Source organism: Balaenoptera acutorostrata, chromosome 11 (genome assembly GCF_949987535.1).
Source record: "Balaenoptera acutorostrata chromosome 11, mBalAcu1.1, whole genome shotgun sequence".
NCBI lineage: Eukaryota > Metazoa > Chordata > Mammalia > Artiodactyla > Balaenopteridae > Balaenoptera > Balaenoptera acutorostrata.
Window position 1 is genome coordinate 67284479 of NC_080074.1, and position 24602 is coordinate 67309080.

General features: G+C 51.9%; 1 protein-coding gene across 1 annotated transcript; it reads left to right on the top strand.

Annotated features, from left to right (window-relative positions):
• Positions 1–7843: 7843 nt before the first annotated feature.
• Positions 7844–24065, top strand: ENDOU (endonuclease, poly(U) specific). Its single transcript, XM_007179241.2, has 11 exons — positions 7844–7898; positions 12483–12605; positions 14584–14703; positions 15124–15195; positions 15719–15853; positions 16332–16503; positions 16886–17085; positions 19689–19802; positions 20466–20572; positions 21300–21442; positions 22073–24065. Exons 1-11 carry the CDS (start codon positions 7844–7846, stop codon positions 22191–22193), a joined length of 1362 nt encoding a protein of 453 aa, XP_007179303.2. The 3' UTR covers positions 22194–24065.
• The last annotated feature ends 537 nt before the right edge of the window (positions 24066–24602 follow it).

Below are 24602 nucleotides of genomic sequence, written 5' to 3' on the forward strand. Positions count from 1 at the left end.
TAGCCCAGCCTGACAGGGCCCTGGAAGGGGCTTGTGGTACAAGTGATGGGTGGCTACCATCCTGCCCAGTGATGATGAAGCTGATCTCTGAGAAGCCAAGTCCGACTCCCCTGTGCTTTGAGATCTCTTCTCTCCCACGCCTGGGGCCTTCGTGCGTGGGCCAGGTGGCCTTGATGGGGCCAGAGGGGCTGCTTCTGCAGGAGCATAGGCTTAGGGACCCCCAGAAGAAGGAGGAAGGCTGGGCTCAGAGCCCAGACCCACTTTGGGTGGGAAAGTGTGAGACTCCGGTTGCCTGTGTGTGTTTAGACTCTGACCGTTACGGACCCCGAGTCAGGGAGCCAGACGTTCACGCTGCCTGCCATCCTGCTGGCCCTTGAGGAGGGCTCAGGGCCCCAGTGTTCTGGCTGGAGTGTGAGTTGTGGACAGCCAGAGCTGCTTCCCGGTTGCTGAGCGGAGGAGAGCGCAGGCTTTCCTGGCGGTCAGGGGGCTCTAGCCAGCAGAGGGGCGGAGAGAGGGTGACTTTGTGCTGCAGCCATGGCAGCGGGACGTTTTAAACTTACTCTGCCTCCCAGAAAAGTGCTCTGGGAGAGCTTGAGGCAGCACAGGCCGGTGTCAGGGCGGTCCTCCCACAGGTGGGCCGTGTGTGTGGGACCCTCAGCCTCAGCAGCACCTGGCCTTGAACAAGTCCCTTCCTCTCCCTGGACCTCAGTTTCCTTATTTATAAACAGAGATTTGGACTAGAAGGGTTTGGGATGTCTCCCTGCAATTAGTGTCTTTGACTTACAGCTCAAGGCGTCGCACGGGGTGAGACGGCTCAGACCCTCTTGGTCATGAGGCTGGGGCACGTCCCCACCTTCCTGACCATCTCCCCAGTGGTGGCCCCCAGCCAGACTGGCCGCGGGAGGGAGAGTCAGCTGTGAGCACAATTGTGTCAGAAGCATTCTCAGACAGTTCTCTGCCCCTAAACATCTCCTACTGCAGCCTACCCGAATCCCAGTTGTCTGTAGGAGGCCCCTCTTATGTAGGTACGTAATTTGGGAGGATTCTAATGGTCACTTTAAGGGGGAGAACAGGAAAAGGAAGAGTCCCCGGGCAGTGGCATAAGGGGAATTTTCATGACATCAAGTGAGGGGCAAGGTCCAGAGTATGACTTAGGGAACACGGCAGAGTCTTCCAGGGTGAGAGTTGGAGGGAGAAGAGGATGGCCGGCTCCACCGGCTCGGCTCCACTGGGGCAGGGCCCTGCAGGGCAGCCTGTGTGCTGGAGGAGGAGCCCGCAGATCCAGGCTGGACTCTGGTGGCCCACGGAAGAGGCCAGCCTTCTCTGTCCCTCCTCTCGTTGCTTGTCTTCTGGGCTGTGCAACTGTTGGCAATCTCATCAAACAGAGCCAAGGCCTAGGGGGCCAGAGCTGTGAGTTGTTCCCACTGAAGCTCTTGGCCTCCCGCAGAGCAAAGCTCAGTTCCCCAGGCTACAGCTGCAACTGCAGAAAATAGGTGTTATCTTCGGCAACTGAACCAGGTGAGCTGCATGATGTGACTCGCCAAAGAATCATCCCCAAGACTTGAAAGTACTCAAAGTGTACATTTTGAAATGTAAATTTATTTTTGGAATTATTTTAAAAAATCACCTTAGGGGGAATTCCCTGGTGGTCCAGTGGTTAGGACTCTGCACTTCCAATGCAGGGAGAACAGGTTCGATCCCTGGTCAGGGAACTAAGATCCCACAAGCCTCGCGGCGTGGCAAAAAAGAAAAGAAAGAAAAATAAAGATTGCCACTTTCTCATGTCTCTGTTTTTTTTTTTTTTAATTTTATTTATTTATTTATTTTATTTTATTTATGGCTGTGTTGGGTCTTCGTTTCTGTGTGAGGGCTTTCTCTAGTTGTGGCAAGTGGGGGCCACTCTTCATCGTGGTGCGCGGGCCTCTCACTGTCGCGGCCTCTCTTGTTGTGGAGCACAGGCTCCAGACGTGCAGGCTCAGTAATTGTGGCTCACGGGCTTAGCTGCTCTGTGGCATGTGGGATCTTCCCAGACCAGGGCTCCAACCCGTGTCCCCTGCACTGGCAGGCAGACTCTCAACCACTGCGCCACCAGGGAAGCCCCTCATGTCTCTGTTTTAAAGGTCATTTTCTCAGGGAGGCCTTGCCTAACCATCCCATGTAAATTAGATCTTATGTGGCTTAATTTTTTTTTTAATTTATTTATTTATGGCTGTGTTGGGTCTTCGTTTCTGTGTGAGGGCTTTCTCCAGTTGCGGCAAGTGGGGGCCACTCTTCATCGCGGTGCGCGGGCCTCTCACTATCGCGGCCTCTCTTGTTGCAGAGCACAGGCTCCAGATGCGCAGGCTCAGTAACTGTGGCTCACGGGCCTAGTTGCTCCACGGCATGTGGGATCTTCCCAGACCAGGGCTCGAACCTGTGTCCCCTGCATTGGCAGGCAGATTCTCAATCACTGCGCCACCAGGGAAGCCTGTATTTTTTTTTTTAAACACACACTTATCTGATCTTGTTACGTGCCTGATACTGTTTTAAGGCTTTGCAAGTCTTGACTCATTCAAGTCACCACAACTGCCCTGTAAGGTATTCTTATTCGCTCTATAGTTACAGGGGACACCAAGGCACAGAGAGGTCAGGGAACTTGCCTAGGGTTGAACAGCAGGTGACCGGCAGAGCTGGGATTCAATCCCAGGCAGTCTGGCTTAGAACCAGTGGTCTCAGCATGGTGTTCTGCTGGCCCCAATCCAGCTTTCGGTGCACTCCGTCCATCGTCCCGTAAGATGCTGAGCAACTCACTCTTGCATCCACTTTGCTTTGCATAACGGAGCGCATGCTCAGATGCATGAGGAAGGGGGAAGTTGTTCATCATCCAACTACCTCAGCACAGTAATTATGGTAAGTCTGACAGATTGTAGATCTCCAGACCGTGGGTTGGGAACTGCCCCTCCCAGTCCTGTCATGGCCTTTGTGAGGACAGAGCAGCCGGCTGTGCCCACACACCTGGGGTGAGAGGTGGGCGAGGTGCCTCACGCCTGCCTCGTTCCTGATCGGCCTCCGCCCGGCGCTCTTCCCTGATCTTGCCCTTGCTCACTCCCCTGCTGTCTCTCTGAGCCTCCTTATCACTGTCTGCCTCTCTCGGCCACCTCTCTTTTTCCCATCTGTGCCTCCAGACCCTCTCCAAAGCCACTGGGTTTTGAGTACATGAAACAGAAGTTTTATTTTACAATCACTAGCAGGCGGTATAAAGCAAACATTAACACAGCTGGCAAAAAGTGCAGGCAGCTGGGTATTTGGGATCCTAAAAAGCAGGATAAAGTTGAGTGATCTTTACATTGTGGATTCAGAAGCTGCTGGAATTCTGAGTTCTAGCCGATCCCTGCACTGGCTGCCCCTTGGCGGTGGTGTTGCCAACAGGTGGTTTGGGGCTTTGGGTCTCCTCCCAAGTTTCCATTACTCCTGAATGAAAATAGTGTTTGCTATGAAAATACAACTACAAACAATCCCTGCACCCACTTCCATCCACTGCCCATAAGCCCACTCCCCCCGCCCCCCCCCCCCACCAAGTACCAACCCTGGAGCCTCCAGAGCTCCTGGCGGGAGCCATCTGTTCTCTCGGTTTTGATAGTCATCTTCCCTTGGGCCTTTATCACAAGTGAGGCTCAAAGGCTCAGTTTGCTTATTCATTCACTCACTCATTCACTGATTCATTGCTGGTCCCAGGCTCAAGTTGACAGTTATCTCACACACATCGCATGGGCAATACAAAGCAGTAGAGGGGACCCAGGAGGCAGGGTTCCTATCTCAAGGAATTTCAGAGGCCAGCTGAAGAAACAACCTGTAAGGATGAAAAGTTAAACGGCAGCGCAGGGGTTAACCGACACTTCGTTGGCAGCGCTGTCTCTCAGAGGCGGCTGTGATGTGTTTCAAAGGCACACATGACAAATATCAAGAACTGAGTCCATAGGCAGGAGCAGAGGAGGAAGTCAGGCTTTGTGGAAGGGTGGATTTGCTCTGGGCCTGGAGGATGAGTAGGAGATGGACAGCTGATGAGTACGGGGAGGGCATTTCAGGCAGAGGACCAGCATGGGGCAAGGCCGGCACAACCAGAAGTACCACCTGGGTACATCATAGTACACTGTGATAAACGGGGCAGGCGGCATGTCTGACTAACATGCCTAGGGTTGGCGGTGAGTGTGATGCTGAATGTCACGGATGCCCACAAACTTAAAAATAAAAATTGCTTGGGAACCCAATTGTGGTACACAGCACACAAGCCAGTGTGGGAGGAAACCACACATGGAGCCATTCTAAGACACACTCAATAAGAGGAGAGTACAGATTGACGCGGCTCACAAGTGATCAGATGTGGGCTGCCATCCTGGGGCACTCCCAGGTCACGGTGGGATGGAGGCTGGAGATCCAGCATCTTCAGGTGCCAGGGTCCCCTTGGTAAGTGACTCCAGGCCTCACCTGTGCTGGGCCAGCTGCAGGGCCCTTCCAGTCTCTGGTCCTGCGCAGAAGTGACTTGGCCTTGGTTTCAGAGAGGACAAGGGTGGTGGTCTAGGTTGGTCTGGGCATACGTCTCCTTTAGTAGCCCCCTGGGTCAGTCTCTCCCATAGCCTGTTGGTCCTCACAGATCCCTGACCCCCTTGGAAGCCCAGAGATGAGTGTGATCTACTTCAAAGAGTGGCCTAATGCTGGGGCTTCTCTGTCCCCTGTCCCACCAGAAACCAGTGGGTTCCAAGAACAGTTTTCTAGCCCAGCCTGAACTTGCCAGTCCAGTATCAGCATAGCACCAGCCATAAAGTGAGCACCAGTAAATATTTGCTGCTGGAATCCCCACTCCTCACACCACTGACAGCTGACCGCCTCCTGGATTCTTGCCCAGGCAGCTGCACCCTCTTCCCCACCCTCCAAACCTTGGCAGAGGCTGTAGCTGCAGCCTCTCCTCGCTTGCTGATGTGGAGGAGTCGCCTCCATTGGTGTCCTCATCGTGGGTATACTATCCACAAGCACCTGTTGCCAATTTCTCCCCACCCGGGTCTCGGGGACCCAGCCTCCTGGGATTCCCACCTTGCTGGCTGGCCCCCACGGTGGCTCCTTGGGAAGAAGAGCTTTCCATCAAGGGTGGAAAGCCGACAGGGAGACCTAACTGGGGGAGAACTTGGAAAGAGGAGCAACAGCATTGTCTGTCCAGGAAAAGAAAGCTGTCTGAAATACAATTCAGTGTGTCTGTCTCTGTATACATACGTATGTGCATCGAAGTTTATGAGGCATCTTTGCGTGAATGTGTGGATGTGTGCTCCTATATTGGCCCCATGGATTTTTCCTACTGTCCTGTCGACTTTTGTCCATGTCAGCATGTCTCGGGGTTTGGGGTTTGGGAATCTGATCTGGGAAGGGGGGGGGATGAGCAGCCCCGTGATCCCTCAGCACCAGAGGCCCTCCCGTGGAGGCAGAGCGACGATGTAGTGTTGTTTAGGGCCTTGCGACATCATGTGAGATGTGGAACCAGGTGGCCACGGAGGTCCCTTTAATTCCGATGAATCTGATTCCAGACCACTTTGCATAGCAACCCAGACATAATTAAGTGGTTGTTGATGTGTTTTGAAGGTTGTTGTTTGAGGCACATCTCCCAACCTTTCTGTGTCTCAGTTTCCTCACCTGTAAAATGAGGGTAACAATAGTACCTATAAAGGGTTGCAGTGAGCGTGGAGGGGATAGCACGTAGGAAGCTCTTCGTGGGTGACACGTGGTACGTGTTCAGTCAGTGCTGGTGGTCGTGGTGAAGGTCAACCTTCTGGTTGTTGTTGGAGGACCCCATCCAGGACACTTCGGTCCTCAGATGGCCCATCTGGCTCTGTGGGGTCAGTTTCAACTGTCTCCCCAGCTCCCAGCCTTGCTCCTGACCTAAAACTCCTCTGATGGAGGGAAGCGCTCCCACCCTTGAAACTCCATCCCATAGTCGGTTCAGCTGGACATCAGGGCAACCCTGGCCAGACCCCACTCCCACCCTGATAGGTTTGGCCTCACCCAGGGTCCCACCCTGGAAGGGACAGATCTTCCAGTCCCAAACTCGGAGGCACCATTGCTTCCTGCCCGGCCAGGGACACTCTCCTTTATTCCCTAAACTACCTGGGGTCCAGGATATGTCCCCGTGCTCCCAGTCCAGGGAGGGTGAGGATTCTGGCTGGCAGTGGCTCAACCTCCACTTTCCGGTTATGCAAATGACACTTATGCAAACAAAGGGCTCCTACTCCCTTTAAGCGGGCTTCCTTCCTGGAGAAAACAGCGAGGCTCACTCCCCGTTGTGCTGGTGGAGTGAGTCCCTTGCAAGGTGGGGATGGCCCCACCTTGCAGCTGCCCACCCTGGGGGACCTGAAAATTAAAGTCTGAGAACTTGGAAGGGATCATCAGCTCCAACCCCATCGTTTCAAAGGTGGGAAAACTGAAGACGGGAGAGAGGAAGAAAGTTCCACTGTTAAAGAACACTGGTTGAGGAGGATGTGCTCACCCCGACTCCACCCCAGGAAAAATGACTGCAGCGTGCTCTCAATTGTTCATCAGTTTTGCCTTTTTCTATGAGACTTCTTTTTTGAGAGGCCTGAGAATCTCCATGCAGTGCTTTTTCTGGAAAGGGCATTTTATTTATTTATTTTTTAATATAAATTTATTTATTTATTATTTTTGGCTGTGCTGGGTCTTCGTTTCTGTGCGAGGGCTTTCTCCAGTTGCGAGGAGCGGGGGCTACTCTTCATCGCGGTGCGCGGGCCTCTCGCTGTCGCGGCCTCTCCCGTTGCGGAGCACAGGCTCCAGACGCGCAGGCTCAGTAGCTGTGGCTCACGGGCTTAGTTGCTCCGTGGCATGTGGGATCTTCCCAGACCAGGGCTCGAACCCGTGTCTCCTGCATTGGCAGGCAGATTCTTAACCACTGCGCCACCAGGGAAGCTGGAAAGGGCATTTTACTTAGAAGATTTTACCTTTATTAGGAGGGAAAACTTGGCAGCCCTACGTTGCTGCATCTCTGCTCCCAGACCTGGGAAGATGGGAGCCCTGAGAGCCTTGTCTCTCTCTGGGGAGGGTTCCCTGGGGGAGAGGAGTGTAAGAGGGATGAAGGGAGGAGAGAAATGATGGTCCTTTGGCTGCCTTTAAGAGGCCTCATAAACCTGGAGCCTGGGAGAACCTGAAAGAGGTAAAACCTGAGATGCTGACTCAGTAAGAGTTATAGGCCCGTTTGCGTGACATTTCAAGGGTGAAGTGGCTATGTGTGGCTTGATGTAGTAGAACAGCATTTGTTTCTGACCTATGCCTCCTAGATCGCTCCTTCTGGTACCCCAAAGCTTGCTTAAGCACCTCCTGTTTGTCTAACACGTCATGACCATCTTACTATGTTCCTCATGCTGAGCACCTGGAATTCAAATATGGAGCCAGTTGAGGCCCTTGGAAGGTCAAGCCCCTGGCTTGCAGGTAGGTGGATGTTTGGAAGGCATCATCCAAAGATGAGCTCATGAGTTCTCCTAACTTGGAGAGAGAACCCCCCAAACTAGACCCAAGTTGCTGTGCCTGATTACATGACCTATTTTCTAGCTACAAACAGCTAGCATTACTTGTTCTAAACATCTGGCATTACCTGCCTGCTTAGTTATCTCGCCTCTGGCTTCAAACAGCTGTTGGGCCTACCCACTCTCCACCTCCTTCCACCTGGAAGGATCTGGAGGCACCAGATCCACAAGTTCTGATGTCTTTAAAAGGATCAGCCTGGGCAACGAGGCTCATTTGGGAGCTGTGATATTCACGTCGACTCTAGTGAAAGTCCAGCAGCCACCCTTTTGGCCTCCAACTGGACACCATGCGGGCCTGTGTTCCCCTGATAGTGGCCGTGCTCTGTCGCCTGGCCTGGGCTGGTAAGTCACTACTGGTGGGGATGACAGGAGTCCTGCCGAGAGTTGGGGGACTTGGGAGAGTGTGAGGGTAGTGAGAAAAGAGAGAGCCAGCTCTGTCCTAAAGCCATGGACACCTTAGACCAGGCCTGGTCTGAGGCAAGGAGTTGCCTCTGGAGTGGACTGGGCCGTGTGAAGGGAGCTGCAGAGCTGATGGACCGATGTCATGGAAGCCCCTTCTCGACGACTTGGAAGATGAGCCCCAAGCATCCCTTAGTCTAACCTGACTTTTGATCTCACCAAGGTTTTGTTTTCTGGGGCCACTGTATAGCGTAAAGCTGGGCTGTGGCTGACTGGGTTTGAGTGGCCTGGTCGCCCTTGGTCACTTCCTCTGCTACCTGGGGGTGGGTGAGTTGTCTGGGTGGGACCTTTCCCTGGGTAAAGGCTTAGGAGGAGGGCAGGCTCCGGGGAAACTGGAAGAGCCCCTGACCAGGAGGCAGGTCATGTGGTCAGAGGAATCAGTCTTGTCCTGTGTTAGAGGACCTAAAGCAGAGAAGGGTCCTGGCCCCCAGGTACTAGCGATGCAGGGGCGGGACCTGTGGCTAAGGATGGGAACATTTTCCTGTTCAGCAGCTGGCAGATGAGGACGCTGGTGTGCTAATTAGTGGTTACTGGGTGAGTAGGGAGAGTGCCAAGGGAGGGGCTGAGCTGAGGGATGTGGGGGGAATCCTCTGCCCAAGGAGAAAGAATCCCACCCAGGTTTTTCCTACATAGGACTGTCATAAGGGTGAAATAAGATAACGTACAAGAAGCACCCTACATGGAGTGAGATCTCAATAAATTGGGTCTTTGATTATGATTGTGCTTATAAAGATAAATACATGTAAAATAATTTATAATATTTATAAGTATATTTAGAACATATTAATTATATTAATATAGCAAGTATTTATTTATATAAAATAATTATATAAATATAAAATTTACTCTTGGAATCATTTCCAGTCAGGTTGTGGATAAGGAGACCCCTAACAGGATTCCTAAATGGAAAACGTTTGGAGGGGAAAGCCATTCCCAGGCCTCCCACGCTGGATGGGATTGTGTACCCCCTCTCCAGCACACACGGCAGAGAGCTGGGCCCCGGGTGGTGCAGAGCTCTTGGTAGGGAGAAAGGGAGGGTGTGAGAGCCTCTAGCTTACTGTGAAGGAGTGGTGTGGGGTTGAGGCATTCCAGTCTCAGGAGAGGAGAGCAACTGGAGACATTTGATCCTTGGGGGACATCCCTGAGGGCAGAGGCCAAGGTGGCTTCAGAAGGGCAGATGGAGCCCTTGCCCCTGGGGCTGGTGGTCTGATCCTGCTGTGGGATTGATGGGGAAGAGAGGGTCCAGTGGGTGATGCCTCCTTCTTTCCTAAAGTGGGAGGAAGAGGCTCGGTTCTTGCCTGTCCTGTCCCAACATCTCAGAACTTAGATGCAAGAGTATGAATAGCATGGGAGCCAATCTTAGGTCCCTGGTTGTTTCAAGTGAATTGAAGCAGGAATCTGGTCCTGGTAGTGAATCTTCTTGGTTGGCTAGGTGTCCATAGAAACAGCATCTGAGGCCCCCAGAGAAGCACAGATGTAGGAGTCCCCAACCATCAGAGGGGCTGAGGGCTGGCATATGGGGACACCCAGGTTTGGGACCAAGTTTCTTGGTGGGCAGTGTGGTCAGAGACTTGGCGTTGAGGCATACTGAAGTGGTGGAGCGTACGGAGAAATTTAGCATTTCGTGTGGGGATGGGGGGTGGTGATAAGCTCTTCCCGGGGAATGGAGAGGGTACCTCTGTCCAGGAGAAGAAAGGCCAAAATGGAGTAAGGCAGAAAGAGAGAGTCAGAGAGATGGGGCAGAGGATTACTGGAGCAGTGATTCCGGCGCCTGGCTGGTGAGCAAGGCGTACACAGAGTGTTTGTATGAACAGGAGGTACCGGGTGGGATCGCTGGAGTGAGTAGTCAGGGTGACACTCTGACATTCACCTGAGTGTCCCCAGAACAGCACGGGGAGGTACCTATGAGGAGAAGTCCCTCCCACTCCTCCCCTCCCCCCTCAAATCCCAAGGTCCTCTTGAAGCACATGGTGAGGTTTACAGGGAAGTGTGAAGGACCCCTGGCCTGGGGTTCCTACTGGGGACAAAGTTCTTGAACAGAGATGAAAAAGTCCACTCAGCCAGGGCCAGTGGGGCGGTGTCCTCTTGAGCTCTACAGAGCTGACTATTCACTTGCAGCCCTTGTCGACGGGTGCCAGCTATTGGAATGGAGTGAATTCCTTCCTTGGACTCTGCTGACCTGGCCCATTAAGAACGTTGCCCTGATTTGTCTGAATTCTCTCCCTTTGGACTCTGGATGTACTGCCAGGCTGACTGAGCAGGCAGCTGACACAGCCTTCCTCCTGGGCTGAAAACTTCTCCTTAAGGTCTTTGCATTTGGGTTCCAAGGGAGCATCATTTAAGATTCAGGGGCAGTTCCCCTGGGCTTGGAGGGACAAGTGGCCTTGGGCCTGGTCTCTTTTAGGGACAATCCACTGGCTCTGCCTTTCTGGCCACACTGGAAGCCCTTTACACAGTGTGAAGTTGCCTCAGGACCTGGGTTAATCTTGACGCGATGCCTCTTTGTTGTAAAGAACACAGACTCATAGCGAAGAGGTCAGCTAGAAACTGTCAGCAACATAAATGCGCTGACACCCCAGCCCAAGCGATGGCCCAGCTGAAACCCAGGGAGGGAGTCAGCTAGATTGAGTATGTAGACAGGGAAGAGTGCGCCAGCCAGTCTGGACACTTGCCACCTTGAAGATGGGCATGAAATACTGACCGTTTATTTATCTAACATCTAAGTGGTGCTACTATGTGTCATGCAGTGTCCTAAGTGCTTTACAAAAATGAACTCATTTAATTCTTATGACTAGGCTATGAGATGGGCTCCATTATTACCACACTTTTACAGAGAAGGAAACTGAGGCACAGAAGGTCAAATAACTTGCCCAAGATCACGTAGCTAGAAAGCAGAAGAACCAGAATTCTGGCCTCGAGCAGTTTGGTGCCAGAGTCCGGGTTCTTGGTCTCTCTGCTGTACCACCCTCATTAGCGCAGTATAAACCCTAATCCCAGAATCCAAACCAGTGACTAAACCCATATCTCTCTATCTCTCCACCTCCACCCCAATGCAGGCTAAATTTCGATGCTATACCTGTGTGGAATCACAACCAGGACCAAACCCCAAATCTAATCTAAGGCAAAATCGGGATTATTTCTCCTCTCCTAGTCCTGACATATTCCTCAACTCTGCAGTTTTAAACCTATTCCCATTCCTTACCCAAACAGCAACCCAAAATTGTTATTTTACCAATAATTAACTCAAGCCCAAATCCTAACTTTAGCTCTTAATCTAAACCTAATCCACCCCAACCCGGGCCCCAATTAGGTTTCAGTTTCTTCATTCATACAAATTCCAGTGTTAACTGTGACTCTGACTCTGATCTTGACATTCTCCGTAACCCACAGCCTGACCCTAAACCCAGTACCCACTAAATCCAAACCTCAGGAACCTCAAATGGAAACAAAGGCTCTGTTATCACCCTTAAAGCCCAGAGTGAAAGGAAAGAGTGCCCAGCCAGCTGTCGCCCTGGCTCACCCCCTCCACTGTCTTTGCTGTGGCGAGCTTGTTTTTTTAGGAGTGCTGGTGGGTTTGTACCGTTTCTTTCAAAATTTCTTGTCTTATGCCCCTTGTGACCAAAAGCTGGCTTCTGCAAGCCATTTGGCTGGAGTAAGGGATGTGGTCTGTGGTTACGTAACAGATCTTATTCCAAAGTCCAAGTCTCACCCACACCCACCTCATTCCCCACCCTGAGCTAAACTAATCCAAACTAGAAGAGACAGAAAGACGTGACACAGGGGGGAAGAGGGTGCAGAGGAGACCAAACGAAGGGGAGGGAAGAACAAAGAAGCAGAAGACATAAAAGGGACAGGATGAGAGGCAGAAGTCAGAGGGGAGAAGGCAGGTGGGATCATTGGAGCGAAGGTGACTCACCATCCTCTATGTGACAGGTGAATGATGGCCTCTGGGCTATGCCCAACCCACAGACCTCTTTCTTCGGTCTGTCCGAATTTTTTTTAAATTGGAAACTTTCACATAAAAATGAAGGCTTCTTTTGAAAAACTGGAGGCTCTGGCAACACGGAGCCTGCATCTCAACATGGCAACAATTGGCTGGAGCTGCTAGTGGCTGCCAATTTCAGGCAGGGCATCGTTCCCAAGTTTGTCACCGTCCCCACCTCTTTCTACTGCCTCCCTGCTTCTTGACTCGTTTGTGTTACAGGTCTAGCGGCACGTGGCACCTGACGTTGTGATCCTGGTCTATATTATTAGTCAGTGGGTGGCGGGTGGCGGGTGGCGGGTGGTGGGGACGAGGCTTATGCTGTGTATGGGAGGCTGTGAATGTACCTCTCCCTGGCAGCTAGCAATGACCTTCCCTGCTAGGTGGGGCCCCTGCCCCTGTCTGTGAACCCTCCTGCAGAGCGTGCCTCGATGAGGAGAGTAGGATCCCCGTAGAGCTAAGTTTGTGACCTTTACTGCCCATAGGCCAAATGGACTCATGCGCATCTCGCTGTCATGAGAAATTTGACCGGGATGCTGCTTGTCAGTGTGACCGTCGGTGTCCCCGGCACGGGGACTGCTGTGAAGACTATGAGCGCCTGTGTACAGGTGAGGTTCCTTGTGGGATGAAGGGTCTAGGAGGCACGGCAGGCCAGGCCATGACCATATCTGGCCTGCCCGAGGGGCTGCTGGCCAGGGCATCCAGCCGTCCACAGCAGGGTTCCAGAATGATGGCTGGGCTCAAAGGGCCCAAACAAGGACCCTGACGAGCAGAGCAGGGGTCAGGGCTTTGGCCACCACTCGTCCTGGGTATTCTAGGATGTCTCCAACATGAGACCCTGACTTCAAATAAAGTAGATGTCATTTACCTCGAATATCTGTCTGAACTACCAGGATTAATAATATCTGGAAAATTTAAGTAATTCCAAAAAAAAGCAAAAGGATGAAAATATCATTTTAGCATGTATTACATTACCAATTATCATTTGCAAACGTAAAAAAATGGTAGTGAACTTTCCCAACTTGCATGCCACCAGGAAGACCGCATGGCATCAGTAACTGTCACAATTCGTACCACTCTTCCTATCACGTGTTGCACGTCTCTGACCCGTCATTCCCAGGCCAGAGGTTAAATGGGACATGCATCACCCGCAAAAGCCAGTTGTTCTTCTGCTACTCCAACTACACAGTTTTAAATTTGAAAAACTCATTTTGAATAATTCCCTTGTTTGGATGCTTCCAATATTTTAGACTCCCAGATAAATGGTCTTCTGCTTTGTGACATGAAGCCTTGCTAAGTTCACTGTCAAACCATGTGCCCCATGGTAGGTAATGGCCAGCAAGACCACTGCATACGGTTGTGCAGGTTGTGCACTGCACAAGGGCCCCTGGTTGAGAAGGTGAGTTGGACCAAAGTTGAATTTGTATCCTTCTCGCTAAGCCATGTGTCTTGGTGAAGAGCCGTGTCTGCTGAGAAAGGAGTACCTTTTCCTAATTTGCCCAAGAGTGGTTTCTGCTGGCCCAGCAATGTGCCCTCAGAGCTGCTTCCACCCAAAGGAACGCTGATTCAATTTACACAAAAAACACCACACATACTAGCAGTTCTGCTCATCAGACCCAGGCAGGAAAACCCAGGCCCAGAGCTCAGTGCCAGAATCAGAGCCAACCCCCCTTCTTTTTTTTTTAAATTAATTTTTATTGGAGTATAGCTGATTTACAATGTTGTGTTAGTTTCTGCTGTACAGTAAAGTGAATCAGTTATACATATACATACATCCACTCTTTTTTAGATTCTACCCCCCATAGGTCATTACAGAGTATTGAGTAGAGTTCCCTGTGCTATACAGGAGGTTCTTATTATTGATAGTTATCTATTTTATATATAGTAGTTGTATAGGTCAATCCCAATCTCCCAATTTATCCCTTCTCCCCTTCCCCCTTGGTAACCATAAGTTTGTTTTCTACGTGCCGACCCCTCTTCTGCTGCCCTGTGCCCCACGTGGCAGACACACGGAGGCCTGTGCACCTTGGACAATCAGGCTGGCATTTCAAGATAGAGACGATACTCAGCCTAGCAGCTATTTCATCACTGTCTCTGATGTGCAACTCAGAATCCTTTTCCCACAGAAAAAAATATTATAAATGATGGTTGAGACTCTAGATCAGCTCACAAAGGTCTATTTAGCACAAACGGTGGCTGAGTTAAGAACCCTGTGGATTGTCAGCACTTAAAACACAGCCTGGCAGAAAGCAAATGATAGGAGATGTTTGTTGACTGAATGAATAACCTGCCCCACGGTTCTGATGGTAAGAACACGATACTATCTGGTGACCGCGCTGACAGACTCTGAAGCACTTTGTAATAGTGTTGGGTTCGGTGGGGTGGTGTAGGGGTAGAATTTATTCCACTCTGTGATGAGAGAGGAGCTCAGAGTCCCCAGCAACATTCATTCCCTCCTCTTCCTCCCCAGCCCCGCTCCACCCTTCTCTGCCCAGAGCCAAGGTTGCAGTCACTCAGCTTGCAGGCAAGGGAATAGGCCAGCAATAGGAATGTGCTTTTCGGAATGTGCCTAATTCCCAAATGCAGCCTTTGTGGCCATTGTCAAGTGTAACTGTGAAGAAAGAAGGGAATTTGGTATCTCAGGAAACAGTTCTTATTCCATGAGGTCTGGGAGTAGTTCACCCTTGACTCTGGGAGTTGTTACAGGTAAGGGATGTTCCTAAGTGAGGGTCTTGTCATTTGGAGAGTTCAAGCCTATCCATCTATCACTTTACATTAAATAAAAGTCATCCCAACCTCAGAGTTTTCAGCCCAGAAGAGACCACCTCCTGCCTACCACCTCCCCTTTCTACAGATGAGCACACTGGGTACCAGAAGGGTAAACGGTGAGGAAGGTTGTCGCCTGGGGATGTTCTTTCACTTCTGTGAACAGTTTTCAATCCCCCTGTCTTACATTTTCAGATTTTCTCCTCCTTCACCTGGTACTTGTTCAATGTACCGTCGCCCCTGTTTTGGATTTTCTTCCACTGCACATGTTTGTCCCCAAAGCTGGGAGGACTGAGAATCAGTGCTAAAGAGGAGGGGCCCCTCGGGGATGTTTGGTGACTTTACTTCTCTGACCTACAGCTGATGAGGACCCCAGAGAGCCAGAGCCATTCCTGGAGCTGGAAGAAGAGACGGAGGGGGCCCCGGCTAGCGGTGAGGCTGCCTCCCCAGAGGGGGCCCGTCGGGATAAAGATGAGGGACATGGGAGGATGACAAGGAGGGGGCGGCCATGTGCGCGGCCACAGGCCCAGGCCGAAGCCAGATGGGACCCCAAATCCAGCACCTGGAGGTGGTGAGAGGGGCTTGCTGGACTCTTGGGGTCTGGGAGGGAGGAAGCCCCAGGGCCTCAGTGACCTGGGGGGTCGGCAGGAAAGAGTCCGAGGCCTGCTGAGAGGGAGAGGGAAGGGGAAGAGATTTTATTTTTAGAGAGGGAAGATTATAAAAACAACAGGCCAGCAAGTAGAGTTCGGCACCAGAAAGGACTTCCTGACCGTGAAGGGTGTGCACCAATTAGGCTTGTTTGTTTTCCTTCCCTGGAGTTCTTTAATAGGAAGCATCAGGAAAGCAAGGCTGGGGGGGGCAGGGGGAGGGGTTCATGGAGTGGGCACGGCCTGGCCGCTGCGAGGAGCGACCCCTAGAGGTCAGCCCAGGACACACCTCCCCTCTGTCCTCTCAGACTTGTACGCGGCACCCAACTCCTGCCAGGGCCGCTGCCTGGAAGCCTTCGACAAGCACCACCTATGCCACTGCAACGCCCGCTGCCCAGAGTTTGGAAACTGCTGCGAGGATTTCGAGAGCCTGTGTGGCCATGGTCAGTCTCCTGCTCCCTTTAGCATAGCCCCAGAGGCAGAGGAACTCTCTAGAGCAATAGTTCTCCCGGTGTGGTCCCTGGACCAGCACCATGAGCATCACCTGGGAATTTGTTAGAAATGGAGACTCTAGGGCTCACCCCGGACCCATCGAATCAGAAACTCTGGGGGTGGGGCCCACCAATCTGTTTTCACAAGCCTTCCAGACAATTCTGATGCATGCCAAAGTGTGAGAAACTTCCTAGGGGCAGGGGGCAGTGTGGCTATTTCGCGGACATTCTGTGGGCAAGGCCATGTGCTGAGCTTAAGGATCCTTTAGGCCCCTAGGCCCCTGCCCTGCAATCACTAGGGCGCCTGACTGCAGCCCCTCTCCCCCGCTGCTGGCTTCTGGAAGGTGCCCAGGAGGGGATGCACACAGACAGCTGCTTGCCCCCTGGCCTCCCTCGGGCTCTGAAATATCCCTCCCCCAATTCCTCCCAGAGGGTTTCTCCCACATCAGCGATGCCATAACCAAGGAGGAACTGCAGAGCACCTCTGAGAAGATCTATAGGGCAGACACCAACAAAGCCCAGAAGGCAGACATTGTTCTCAATAGCCAAAACTGCATCTCGCCCTCGGAGACCAGCGACCAAGTAGACCGCTGCCCAGAGCCGTGAGTTCCCTTCAAGCCTCTTCCTGCAGTCTCTCCCCCAGCTTTGCTCTCTTTGGTGCCTCAGCTCTTTTCTCCTCAAGGCAGGCAGGACCAAAGGGAGAGGGAAAAAACAGGTCTCCAGAGACAGATAAAGCCATCTGAGGACCTGTGGGGATCCATTGGGGAGGGTTTCTGGGATTGGCTGGGCTGAGAATACAACTGACCTTCCAAGAGATGAAGTGGAAGAAAAGAGGGACCTCATGCGTTGTCCCCAAGAGTATGTGAGGTCCCCACTCTGCCTCTGAACCCAACCCTCTCAGGCCTGCCCCTGCATCTGGAAGTTCTGGAGGGGTTTCTGCTCCGCGTGCAGGCCTCTCACTGGGCCTCCCTCTACCTCCCCCAGGCTCTTCACGTATGTCAATAAGAAGCTCTTCTCCAAGCCGACCTACGCCGCCTTCATCAACCTCCTCAACAACTACCAGCGGGCCACGGGCCACGGGGAGCACTTCACAGCCCAGCAGCTGGCTGAGCAGGACACCTTCCTCAGAGAGGCCATGAAGACGGCCGTCATGAAGGAACTCTATGGCTTCCTCCACCAGCAGAGTGAGTGAGGCCGTGAGGCCTCCCCCAGGCCCCGAGAGAGAAGGGGCCCTGCTGAGGATGCGTTGTGCCCGCAGCGGGCCAGGCACGCCTGGGGGCTCCACGGTGGGCAGGTTAAGAGAGCAGGTGGGGACTAGTTGGAGGCCAGGGTACCTCTGGGAGGGGACAGAGAGGAGCCCAGAAGAGACCACAGACCCAAGCAGGAGCTGAAAAATCCTCTGTCTGGCTTCGAAGTCAACCCATCTTTTGACCTAATCTTAGCCGCCTGGTTTACCCCCCACTTGCTGCTTCAGTCTCTGGGTTCTCCGCAGGCCGTCATCCCGCTCCCCCCACCCCCAACCCCCAGGGCACTCCTCTGCCACCTGAGTTGATCCCAGACTCAGCACCACTTTGCAGGCACGTAGGGTCCCTGCCCCTGCTCCCTCATCGGGTACTAAGTCCAGGAAGGAGGCCGGCCCAGTCCACATTTTTGCTGGGGAAACAGCAACAGAAAATCAACAAAGGTTCAGAGGGGCACGTTACACCGGGAAGGGTTCTGGTTGGAGAGTCTCCAGATACAGATACATGTGAATCAGACCAAAAAAGGTTTGGGCCGCAGGACTTCTTGGCATGCGGTGTGTTTGTTAGTGTCCTCCAGATTCCTTTCCTGAACTCCGGGCAGCTGGGCCTTGCCTGGGGGTGGTTCTGTCCCGGTCATCCCTTGCTGGCCGTGGGATCGCCTCTGCTCGGAGCCGTTGCATTCCATCCTCCGGTGGCCCCGTTAAGAGTTAGTAACACTGTTTTTAGGTAAAGCCGGTGACACACAAGCAAGCCCTGTGAAGAGGGCGCGATCCTGCACCGCCCCCTGGTGTTCTCTTTGTAGTAAAAACACAGGAGAGGATCTTGGAGGTAGAGACTGAGCCCTACCTAGTCCAGGCCGTTCCACTACCCACCCGGTCTTCACCTCTCTCCCTGTCCAAATCCCACTTATCCTTAAAGTTCTAGCTCACATGCCACCTCATTTTTGAAGCTGCACTTGCTGCAGCTCACAGCTGGCTTTCAGAGTCTCTTCAGAGGTCAAGGGTTTGGAGTGTGTCCTAAAATAGCCTTGGGCCAGAGAGACTTGGTTTCACTTGCTAATGATGCATGTGATCCCGGGCCGTTTGACCCTCAGACCCCATCTGAACCTTGTCTCTGCAATGGGGTCTTGGGGGGTTCATGCATGTAAAGCACTCAGTGGAAAGCCTGGCACCGGTAAGTTGTAGCCATTCAGATTGTGAAGGTGTTCTCTGTTATATCATGTGTTCTTAGTCTTGTTTTCCAACTGTGTGGTTTTTAAAAAATATTTATTTATTGTATTTTATTTTTATTTTTGGCTGCGTGGGGTCTTAGCTGCGGCATGCGGGCCCTTCGTTGAGGTGCGCGGGCTTCTCTCTAGTTGTGGCGTGTGGGCTCAGTAGTTGCGGTGCGTGGGCTCTCTAGTTGTGGCACGCAGGCTCCGTAGTTGCCCCTTGGCATGTGGGATCTTGGTTCCCTGACCGGGGATCGAACCCCCCATTGCCTGCATTGGAAGGCGGATTCTTAACCACTGGACCACCATGGAAGTCCCCCAACTGTGTTTTAAGTCCTTGAAAGGAGGGAACATGCCTGGTATCTCTTTTGTGTCCTCTACACACAATTCTGGGCAGTGAACCGTTGACAGCTGATAGCTCCCTAATTCAGATCCCCAGCCCTGACATTCCCCTGCCTGTCTAACTGGCATCTACTCAGAACTTAGTGTAAAGGGAACTCATGGTTCCCACCTCTTCCTCCAGACCTGCTCCTTCCTCATCTTCCCCATCTCATAAATGACCCCATAATTCATCCAGTTGCTCAGGCCCAAAGCCCAGAGGTTATATTTGATTCTTCTCTTTACCTCACCACTCCCCACCTCCATCTCCTCCACCAGGAACGCCTGGTACCAACCTGACGTGAAGAATCAACGTGAGGACTGAAAGCACTCAAACAGTGCCAGGCACACAGAACACACTCAGTAAATCTGAACTATTTTTGTTATTATTAAGGTTTGACTGAGCTCCAGCCTTCTTTGCATGGGCCCTCAGCTCTTTAAACACCAAACTCAAGGTGTCCTGGAGCCTTTGCACTTGCTGTTCCTTCTACGTGGAAGGCTCTTTCCCCCAGGTCTTTGCACGGCTGCCTCCTTACCCTTCAGGTCTCTGATCAGTGCTACCTTCTGAGAGAGGCCTTTCTAGAAAAGCTCCTACCCGAACCCCACATCCAGGCATCATGGGATAATCTGCTTTATTTTCTTCACAGCACTTATCTGAAATCATACTGTTTATTGTTTATTTGTTTATTATCTGTCTCCTCCACTGGAATATAAACTATAAAGACAGGAATGTTGTCCTTGTGATTCCCTGATGAATCCTCAGCCTTTAGATCTGGGCCTGGCACAAAACAGGTGCCCCATAGAATCTATGGCATAGATAACTGCTGAGCGAACAACTGACTACATTTGTTGGCTGAACCCACCTCTCTTGTCACGCTGGAGCAGGTGGCCCTTCCTTGCTTTCCAGGATCTGGCCCTGCCTTCCCCTCTCCTCAGTCCTCTGTGTTCCTCTCCCCAGACCGCTACAGCACAGAACAGGAGTTCGTCAGCGACTTGAAAAACATGTGGTTTGGGCTGTATGCAAGAGGCAAAGAAGAGAGGGACTCAGGTGGCTTTGAACATGTCTTCTCAGGTGGGATTACTCTGCTTGGGAAGAAAGAGTTGGAGGGATGAAGAGAGATGCTTCCCTCAGGCGCAGGGCAGCACCAGCACTGATGAATCAGCAGTCAAGCCAGCTCACAGGGCAGGGCACGTCTACTCCCCGGCCAAGAGGGAGGGGACTGAGGGGCCATTTTGGAGGACCAGTTTCTTCTGGAGTATCGGAGGGAGAAAGAAGCCCAGATACCGGGGCTCCCAAGGTGCACACATAAGAAGGGAGATGTGTTTGAGGCCTGTCTACCTCTCAATGGTCCTCTGCTTCCAGGCCTTGGTCAGTTGCTTCCTAAGGAGGCCATGATCTTTTTCTGCACTACCCCACCCCGTAAAGCTCCCACCCAGTCTGGCTTGCTCCTAGGGAAATGGCTAGAGGAGTATCTCAGATTGGCCCTGGGTCAGCAGGGAGAAGGAACTCTCCCAAGGGCTTCAGCTGAAATGGGAGTTGTGTGTGTTGGGGGGTGGGGGGTGGGGGGTGGGTGGAGCTTTCTGAGGTGAGAGTTAGGGACGTGAGGGACTCCGGGAAGTTGGGGTGGACATTCTAGGAATCAGAGACTGGAGAAGGGGTACAGCCTTGGCACGGGAGTGGGGAAAGAGGTCGGAGGGGAGGCCCAGATCACCCACCTTGATCTGTTTATTACAGGTGAAGTCAAAAAAGGCAAGGTCACTGGCTTCCATAACTGGATCCAATTCTACATGCAGGAGAAGGAGGGCCTCGTGGACTATTACAGTCACATCTGTGACGGGCGTGTGAGTACTGAGTGCTGACCCCGTGGGCTGGAAAAGCCTGGTCAGTACCCAGACGTCCCGTCCTCATTCTGAATTCCAAACAGGCAGACTTGTCTCCCACCCTGACCCTCTTGGCAGCCTAACGGGGATCGTGAATAGGACTTCCCTATTTGCTGGAAAGAGGGTTTAGCCAGCCAGGACGCTTCCAAACAGTGAAGGCTCCCGAGCTGCAGGGGGCAGGTGGCAGAGGGCATCCTCTCTGGATGGGAGAGTGTGGGCAGGGGAGAATCCTTAGAGGGGAAAACCAAAGATCTGAATTTCCTTAGAATGTGGTGTCAGCTGTAGTTTCAGTCTGGCTAGTCTGAGTTAAACTTCTTACATTTTTATAAAAAAAAGAAACCTTTGCTGCCCTGATCCTGGAAATAATTTGGCGGCAATAAACTGTCCTTCTCTTCCGCATGTGAGGGCCACAGGGAACGGTTATGTCCCTGCTCCCCCGGCATCGGGCACGTGGGTGCCGACTGTGGCCTTCCTGGGAGATGCGAGCTGGCGGCTCCAGAGAGAGGGTTTGAGCAGGACTCAGACATCCTAGCAGGGCAGACTGCACCCTCTGTCGATTTAAAGAATCCAGTCTCCCCAGAAAGCTCACACAGGCCCCCACGGGCCCTCGACAAATCCTAGCCAACCCTCTGTGCGACTCTGCACTGTGGCACTCACCAGACCCCCTTTGCCGCCCTTCTCTCCGCAGTGGGATTCTCACCCCCATGTGCTGGCCTTGCAGTTCAGCTGGGACGGCTACTACAAGGAAGTGAGTTCAACTTTCATCGGCAGCAGCCCCGAGTTTGAGTTTGCACTTTACTCCCTGTGCTTCATCGTCAGACCAGGCAAAGTGTAAGTCCTGGTGGCTCAGGGGGGCTTGGACAAATCACTGTTCTGGGCCTCGGTTTTCTGTCTTGGAACGTGAAGCTGTTGATCGGATCAGTCGTGTCGCTGCCAACCTTCATCCCAGCGGCAGAACCACATCCCCTCCCTCCTCCAAGTGCAATCGCACGCAGGAGCTTAATACACAGAACAGCTAGAAATGGAGCTGCCCTGGGGCTGCAAGCCTCTCTATTTGGCCCCTGAGGCTGTTTGGGGGAACCCTGGAGCCCCAGAGGGTACAGTTAGAAACCACTGGCCCTCATTTTCTCTAACATTTGAGGACTCTGGGTCCAACCGCTTCTGAAACCCTAAGCAGACATTTCATTTCTGGGGGTTTCAGCTCTGGAATTGGATTTGAGAATATTCCTGTAGGAAAGATGAGGAGCAGTATTCTCTAAGAAGACAGAAAATAAGACAGATTTTGAAAGGGCCCTCTTGCACGTGGGGAGCCAGAGGCAGAGGCTGAAGGAAGCTGTGGCAGCTCCCTTAGAGGCTAAGACAGGGGGGAACCCTTCTGCGTGGGCTGAACTCGATCCTTCCAGCTTGGGGACGGAGGTGGAGTGAAGCAGGTCCCTATGATTTGCTGATCTTTCCCCACAGGTGCCAGTTAAGCCTGGGTGGACATCCCTTGGCCATCCAGACCTATACCTGGGACAAGTCAACCTACGGAAATGGCAAGAAGTACATCGCCACAGCCTACGTGGTGTCTTCTACCCAATAGAGCTTCGAGCTAGAAAGGGGCATGAGGGCAGTGAGAGCTCTAGTCGGACTGAGATTCTATTCGCTCTGCGCTGGAGGGGGAGGGAATGGAGGAGACTGGGAGGGACTCCCCAGTCCAGAAATGCCCATATGAGAAAGAGAGAAAAGATACAAATTAGAGAAACAGTCAAATCTTTGTCCTCCAGTACTTTGGAAACAGAAAGTGGGGACCCTCAACAGCTCTTTGCCCTGCTGGGAGGTGGAACCATGAATAAGTCCTTGAGGTCTCCAGGCCTCATGTTTCCTTTTAATGCAAAGGGAAGGGGTTTGCCCCATTTCCTCTTTTAGGGGTTGGTGAGAAGGCAAACCTGATGACATTCTTACGGTGAAGATGTTTTCAATTGTTCTTAGGAAGAATGGCTGATAGAAATTCAAGGTTACCCTAATGGCTGTTATTGTACACAGCTCTGCAAACTGTAATCACCCCCATACTGGGGCCTCAAAGAAATCAGGCTATGGAGATCAAGGGTGGGTATTTGGTCTTTTCTAGGGTTAGAGCCTCTCAGAACAGGGTCTGCGAGAGGGTAACGGCTGATGCAGTGAGTAGGCCGGAGCGGCAGTGGACTCCTCCAGGCCTGATTTTTTTGTAGTCAGCTAGGTAACTGCAACAAGAAACTTCCTAATTGTGGATATTTAGTGCAGTTACAGAGCTGTATTTTGATTCCAAATAGTTTGTAAAAGAGTTCCCCTCATGGGAGGAAGATTTTGCATCAGAAGAAGAAAGAAACCTATAGCTTGGTGTCACTAACATAATTATTTTAAGTCTAATTCAGCAGCCATAATTTGCATAAGCTCTTAGGATGGAAGACAGGGAGACTGGGGTTCCCTATTCCAACTCAATTATGCCTTTCTCCCCTAATCACATTGGGAACCAGATGCTGTCCCACAGGGCAAGGCTTGAACGATGCTTTAGAGTCTTGAGTCTCAAGTCATTTAAGAAAACTTGAAATGTGTCTCTTCTTTGCATATGGCCCCCCCTCAACTGTCTGTCTCCCAGCCTTTTCCGTGGAGCAGAGCTGGGAGTGATGCTTCTGGCTTTAGTGGCTCTTTGGGATGACCTGGAGGATGTGGTATCTTGGTAAAGTTCCTGACTCACCTAGTCTCTCTAGCTAAGATGGGTGGAGAATTCACCTGGTGGACTTGTAACGTGAAGGGTGGAAGGAGAGCCCTTCCCGCTTCTGGTTCCACATATAAGGAGCCTGGAAGTCACCATTCCATCCTAACAACAAGTAAAAACTTGAACAGGATGAAAAACCAACAATTCTTCTTGGATCTGTAAGACAGGGGAGAACACAGGCAAACTGCTGCCCTCAAGACTGGGAAGACAGGTGAATGTAGGAAGACACAGAAACCAGTGCTGGGGTAGAAAAACCTGAACTGTAATTGATAATTGCTGGAGGTTCAGTACAGTTGGCTCTGAGAGTTAAAAACTCCAGGGGGCCCAGTCACAGGGTGCCTGCACAATGTTGTGAAATTTACCTCCAGGAGCCCTCAGCCTTCCAGCACAGGTGTGAGAAAAGAAACCATTTTGAAATACTCCAGAGCATTCTGTCCTTCTTAACAAAGTCTGCCCTGAGGGGAAGCTAGTTAGCCAGAGCCTAAGCTGCTGGGGTATCGTCAGAGCCTAACTGACAGGAAGGGAGAGACCCAACTCTGGCCTTCCACGTAGGAGAAGAGAATTACCCAACTCCAGTCCCCTTCTAGCCATCCTCTCCACACAAGCGGGAAGAAACACTTGTGAAGTTCACAGTACAGAGGCGTAGGCTGCCTGAAGGACAGACCTACAGAGGACTACAGAATGCTTTCCCTCCCCTCACACCTCACCACCCCATTATTAAAGGCCTATTTACAGCACTTTCTTTTACTGGTACATTGTGTCTGGCTATCAAGAAAAAACTGTTACCCCAAAACGGGGTTCCCCTTTTGGTGGGTGTCGAGCCAAAAGACAACCAAGCCAAAGATTGGAAGGAAGAAGGATTTATCACTTGCAGCCAGTCAGGAGAATACTGGGGATCTTTCCCAAAGCAGTGTCACCCCAAACAGCAAAACTGGGGAAGCGTTAAGCTAAGCGTCCATGCATATTCATGGAGGGGCTTGGGCTGTGTGACAGAGTCCCAGCCTTAGCTGACTGAAGTCATGAGGGTCAGAAAAGGTCAACAACATCGTCCCTCAGTTTCCAGCTGATCTGGTGGTTGAGCTCTTCAGGCTAATCTTTACCACTGAAACAGAACGGGGAGTTTTTACCACTGATCTTTGCTATCTTTTTTTTTTTTTTCCTGATCTTTGCTATTGTTACTTCTCTTGCCTGATAACAGTCCTTTGTTTCTGCATTCTTTTGTTCCCTTAAGGTCATTAAATACTCAGACCTGTT

Bases quoted from the DNA above. Each gene is read 5' to 3' on its own strand.
- ENDOU (XM_007179241.2), top strand. From the start codon at position 7,844: ATGCGGGCCTGTGTTCCCCTGATAGTGGCCGTGCTCTGTCGCCTGGCC. The intron at 15,854-16,331 runs GTCAGTCTCCTG...AATTCCTCCCAG, and splicing joins CGAGAGCCTGTGTGGCCATG to AGGGTTTCTCCCACATCAGC. The intron at 20,573-21,299 runs GTGAGTACTGAG...TTCTCTCCGCAG, and splicing joins GTCACATCTGTGACGGGCGT to TGGGATTCTCACCCCCATGT.